Here is a 5,845-nt window from a genome sequence, read left to right as displayed (position 1 = left end):
ATCTTGATCTAAACAAAAATGTCCTCATTCTCTTGATTTTTGTTTTATCTTGGATTCATTTATTAATTTTTCCCCTAGTTTTTCCCTTCAATTCAAAATTGTAGTTTTTCGTCTCAATTTTTTTTTGAATGGGGGCGTTATTTTCTTAATTGTGATTTTTTTATCCTTTAATTTTGTTTATTTCATCATTCAACATTTTATTTATTGGGATTTGATCTCCTTAGTTTTTCTCATTGTTTTCAGGCCCTATCCAAGAGTCAATCCAGGACAATTATCGAGTTACAGGTCGAGTGAGTTAATTCGAGTTAACCCAAGTCAACCAAATTTTTTTGTTTTGTAAGAAAGTCAAAATGATACCATTTTGGAGAAAAAAATACTTAACAAGTTTCGGCTGGATTTTCCCCGGGTTAATCGAAACATGGGTTAATCAGGTTTTTGACTATCTTATACTAAATCAAATTTCCCCCAGTGTCTTTTAAAGTCACTTTTTTTTTTATCCTTTTTGATTTTGTATTTCGAAGTTTGAATCTTTTTAAAATTAAAATTAAATTTTATTTTATTTTTCTGTTTTGCCTAGATCTTGTTCGCGTGATCCTTCTCATGGATTTTAACAGCCTCACTTGATTTGTTGGTGCTTTGTTTTTTAATATTTTTTTTCATTGATTTTTTTTTTAATTTCATCTTTTTACATTTTAATTTTAGGGGATTGACAATCATTATTTTTTTAAGTTCTCTTTTTATGATGTCAAGTCATGAATTTATTTTTATTTTTTAAAATACAATCATAACGCTTGAGCATTGTTTTTTTAAGCAGTAAACAAATTAGTCTAGCCCGCGACGAAGCGCGGGTCATGTATCTAGTATTATCTCAACTATATCAACAAACACACAACTAACTATTAACAAAAATACAACCAAATAGTTAAAATGGATTATTGTTCATGGTTATTAAACACTGTCCACCAAGTTTTTTCTGGAAACCCATAACTTGAAACCGACTAAAGTTGACTAACTTTAGTTTTTAGTCATCTAGTTGTCTTGATCAGATCAAAATGATCATGTTAACTTCAATAAAAAAAAATTTAAATAGAAAAAATTAACCTGGGTTAATTTTTTCACATGAAAATTAATTTAATAACTTAATGATCCATGTTTGTTTTTTAGGCTAGCTCCGAAGAAGTTGCTATTCCTCTGTCTTTGATTTTGTGAAAAATCCATGACTTTTATCCAGTCTTTTACGATAGGAGTGTGCAAAATAACTTCTAATTAGCTTGGGTGTTTGTAATTACAGTAATAATTATTTTTCAAAGTATTTTTTATTTAAAAATATATTAGAATAATATATTTTTTGTTTTTAAAAATTTATTTTTAATATTAATATATCAAAATAATTTAAAATTTTATAAAAAAATTAATTTTTTTTTAAATATTTTCAAAACATAAAAACAAACATGCTGTTCAAATTTTGAGAGACATATACTCTAACAGAGTACTTAACACATGTCCAACTTTCTAGGCACTTAAAAGCTCCTCACTGGAGTGTCATATCTCTTTAGATGATAACAAAAGCTTCTATTTCAAAATATAAGAGGAGAAAAGGCTTGAATATTAGAGAATTAGGAAAGCAATTTTTTTTATTGAAGAGGCTTCTTTTTTAGGATCTACCCTTCCGAGGTTCTAACCCAAAACATTACACACAAACTCTATACATACTACTTTGAGGCTTTGGCTTACATCACCCATTACATCAGCAAGTACTAAAGCATACCAAATAATACACACTCTTGCTTACATTACTCATTACATAAGCAAGTACTAAAGCACACTCAATAATACATACTCATATGACAATGACTTACGACTCAGTAAACTCCGAACACAAACAAGTTAAATACAACAAGCTTATACAACATACTAATATCAACCGACAATAGATTCATGATCTGGATAGAGATTTTGATCTGACAAATCATTCTGATAACAAATAGTTTGGACTTGTAGGGCCAACACATAGTCATCTTCTGCAAGCATGTCCAGTTCATGTGATTCTAGAAGTTTTGGTATTTCCAAAACTATCTGTTTGAGTGTTTTGTTGTTGTACTGCATCTTCAAATCAAGAAGATGAGCAGAATATTGAGGATCATACAGATCATAGTTAATTTTTTCGTCTGGTTCTATTCTTTTAGGCTATATTTTATTAGGAATAATGTTGTTCTTAAGGCATATAATTTTTTGCAAGGTCCTCATGTTCGAGAGATTATTTAAGGGGTTTTTATATAGTGAGTATGCATGGGTATTGTATACTGCAGTATGTGGAAAACTCATAACTAAATTGTCTGAGAAAGCTTTGAATGACCTGTGGAATATGAAAATAAAAAACAAATGGACAAAAATTTACTTAAGAAATTTGTTACCAAATATATTGCGGTGCTCTTAACAGATTTGTTACCAAGTATATTGCGGTGCAATTCAATTTAGCAGGTCTGGACATGAGGCCATATAAATTTTTCCCGTGGGAGAAGAGAGATTTATTAAATGAGATTGTAAAACTATGTGAGAAACTTTCAAGTATAGGTTCAAGAGTCTGGTACATGCTGATATAATAAATGATGTAAGCAAAATATTTATGGGCCAGCGAATGAGAGGTGCTCAATCGAACGTGTCTCTCCCCGCTGGACACACATGCTACCTACCAGACCATCAAATTTGAAGTATAAGAAGTCCCATCCACCATGATAAACCTACATCTCTCGCTCCTCCGTCTGTCTTTCAATAGTGTGAGCAAACACAAAGAAGTCTGCGCATAATGGAGGACACAGTTGTTTTGTACCCATCACAGACCCATTTGTCCTCCATGCTGGAATTGGGCAAGCTAATACTCAAACACCGTCCTTCAGTCTCAGTCACCTTCGTAATGTCCAACCCTTCAACTGAATTAGTCTCCGCCAATCCTTTCATTACTTTTATTCCCCTTCCCGAAGTTTCTCTTCCATCTCCCATCACTTCATTTTTAGATTTAGGAGCCTCATTCTTTGAGATCTCTAAACTCAACAACCCAAACCTCCACAAAGCCCTTTCAAGTCTTTCTACGACCTCCAACATAAAAGCCTTGATCATAGATTTCTTTTGCAGCGCAGCATTCGAGTTTCTCTCCTCTAGGCTCGACATCCCCATTTACTATTTCAACTCTTCTGGTGCCTGTGGCTTGTCCATGTTTCTTTACTTGCCTACCTTAGATAAAAACATCACTGAGAGCTTGAAAGACCTGGACATCCTTGTTGAGTTTCCTGGTTTACCAAAAGTTCCATCAAAAGATATCCCGCCATTTCTTTGTGACCGATCTCATAGAGTTTACCAGTACTTCGTCGATACTGGAAAGCAGATGTTCAGGTCTGCAGGAGTTGTTGTAAATACGTTCGAGTCACTAGAGCCAAACACATTTAAGGCAATACAAGAAAGAAAGTGCATCCCAAATGAGCCCCTACCACCAATATTTTGTGTCGGTCCCCTTGCAATCACTGGTGAAAGCAGAAAGGAAAATGAGTGTCTAACTTGGCTAGATTCACAACCAAGTCGCAGTGTTTTATATCTTTGTTTTGGCAGTATGGGAGTCTTCAGTTCAAGTCAGTTGAAGGAAATTGCTATTGGGTTGGAAAAAAGTGGGGTTAGATTCTTGTGGGCAGTGCGTGCTCCAAAAGAAGATGGCCAAACCCAAGCTAGAAAGACAGGTATAGCAACAGAATCATGTCTGGAGTCGATATTTCCAGAAGGGTTCTTGGATAGAACCAAAGACAGGGGATTTATAGTGAAGTCATGGGCACCACAACTTGCAATACTTAACCATGGCTCGGTTGGTGGGTTTGTGACTCACTGTGGATGGAAGTCGATACTTGAAGCTGTGTGTGCAGGGGTGCCGATGTTGGGTTGGCCTCTATTTGCAGAGCAAAAGATGAATCGTGTTAGCTTGGTTGAGGAAATGAAGGTGGGTCTAGCGGTGAAATTGGCGGGTGAAGATGATTTTGTCAGTGCGGCTGAGTTGGAGGAGCGTGTGACTGAGTTGATGAACTCGAAGAAAGGTGAAGCTCTTCGAGAACGAATCAAGGCTTTAAGAGAGGCTGCGGTGGTTGCTAAAAGTGAAGGAGGTTCTACTTATGTTGCTATGGAGAGGCTGGTGGAATCATTCAAGTAACTGCTAAATAGCTGGAGCTTAAAATTAAGTCTTCTATCAATTCCCCAAGAATAAACCATTGCTCAGCAGTGATTTGTGTCGGTTTTTATTATTATTATTATTATTATTATGAATTTGCAATGTGTGATTTGAATAATTAAGGAATTTAAATGATTTACTATATCAGTTCTTTTTTTTTTTTTTGAAATATTTACGAAAACTTATCAAAATTAAATGGCCTCGAATGGTTTTCTGGTAATTTTGATTAAAAAATAAAAAAATGATTTAGTTTGGTTTTAGATTAAAAACAAAAAAAATAAAATTAAACCAAACCAGACAAAAAAAACTTATTATAAACTAAAAACTACTATAAATTTATTAAATCAAAGCTTGTAAATATAGCCAGAATAAATATTTATAAATTTAACTTATTCAATTTTTACAAATATAAAACCAAACTTAATTAAGGGTACAGTCATCACTATGGTGCTTAGATTATTTGGATATATATTAATATTAAAAATACAAAATGTTTGGCTATTACATCCGCACGTGTGCATACCTGAAAATGGGCATATCAATGTGCTTTACTGCGACGTTACATCGCATACATATAATAATTAACAAATCTTAAGTACGTGGGATAAGTGTGTATTGATATGATAATTAACATATGATTCTATGGACACGTCACAATAGCATTATCATAGAATATCATGATACTATACTTTAAATAAATATTTTTTTAAATCAAATTGATTTTAGCCAGATTGACGGAACCACAAGTGCTTTTATTGAGTTGAACTAGATAAATTTTCACTCAATTTATTTTAAAATTCGATCTATAATACGTGCCAACAAGTTATTATATAAACTTATCGAGCTCAACTACATTAAATAATATTATCAAAAACATTTTCAACAACAATGTGAGAATAATATATATATTTTTTAACATAAACAAATAAAAAACACAAATATTATTGTAGTTCACCCTTGTCGACTTAAGCTTAATGCATAGTTAATCTAAAAATATTAAACCGAATATCTCGCTAGACTCAAATCTACTTGTACCCATATTGTTTTAATTGAGAATCCATATCTATACTAATGTTTATAACTAATCTTAGCGGCTATTTACGATGCTAAGCTTAAAAAAAATGTTGCTAGACGTCTTAAATTGTAAAAAAAATTATTAATTTTTTTTTTGTTTCTAATACTTAAGCAACAGAAAACACCTTTAGTTAAAAAAAATATTAACTTAATTTATAAAAAAATATTACAAAAAAATAAAAAATATCTTGTCATTTATTGATTATATCAAACTTCATTCTTAATAATACATAAAGATAACATGCAAAATTTAAATAAATAAATTAAATTAAATCATTATCTAATAAACTAAAACTGTTCAGTTTTTTACTTTGGATTGTACAGTGCAGTTCATAGTGAAAAAGTTGAGCTGTTTTTTTTTTGTTTTTTTTAATGAATATTTTTTTTGTTAATGTTTTTCTATTTAGTTATCAAACTTTCATAACATGGATTCTGGATTTGACGGGTTAACTTGGATTTTTTTTTTCTGGTTTTTCTTTTTAATTAATTTTTTCATATAATTTAGTTTGTTAGTGTAATTTTTTTTTCTATTTAGTTATCAAACTTTCATGACACGGATTCCGG

General features: G+C 31.7%; 1 protein-coding gene across 1 annotated transcript; it reads left to right on the top strand.

Annotated features, from left to right (window-relative positions):
- The first annotated feature begins 2,735 nt into the window (after positions 1-2,735).
- LOC7482994 (UDP-glycosyltransferase 88B1) lies at positions 2,736-4,349 on the top strand. The gene has a single exon (XM_002317694.4). The coding sequence runs from the start codon at positions 2,807-2,809 to the stop codon at positions 4,187-4,189; it is 1,383 nt and encodes a 460-aa protein (XP_002317730.2). The 5' UTR covers positions 2,736-2,806; the 3' UTR covers positions 4,190-4,349.
- The last annotated feature ends 1,496 nt before the right edge of the window (positions 4,350-5,845 follow it).

This window comes from Populus trichocarpa, chromosome 12 (assembly GCF_000002775.5).
Source record: "Populus trichocarpa isolate Nisqually-1 chromosome 12, P.trichocarpa_v4.1, whole genome shotgun sequence".
NCBI lineage: Eukaryota > Viridiplantae > Streptophyta > Magnoliopsida > Malpighiales > Salicaceae > Populus > Populus trichocarpa.
Note: the sequence above shows the minus strand (reverse complement) of the source record. Positions and strands in the feature narration are given on the sequence as shown.

Excerpts from the sequence above, each read along its gene's own strand:
- LOC7482994 (XM_002317694.4), top strand. The coding sequence starts at position 2,807 with ATGGAGGACACAGTTGTTTTGTACCCATCACAGACCCATTTGTCCTCC.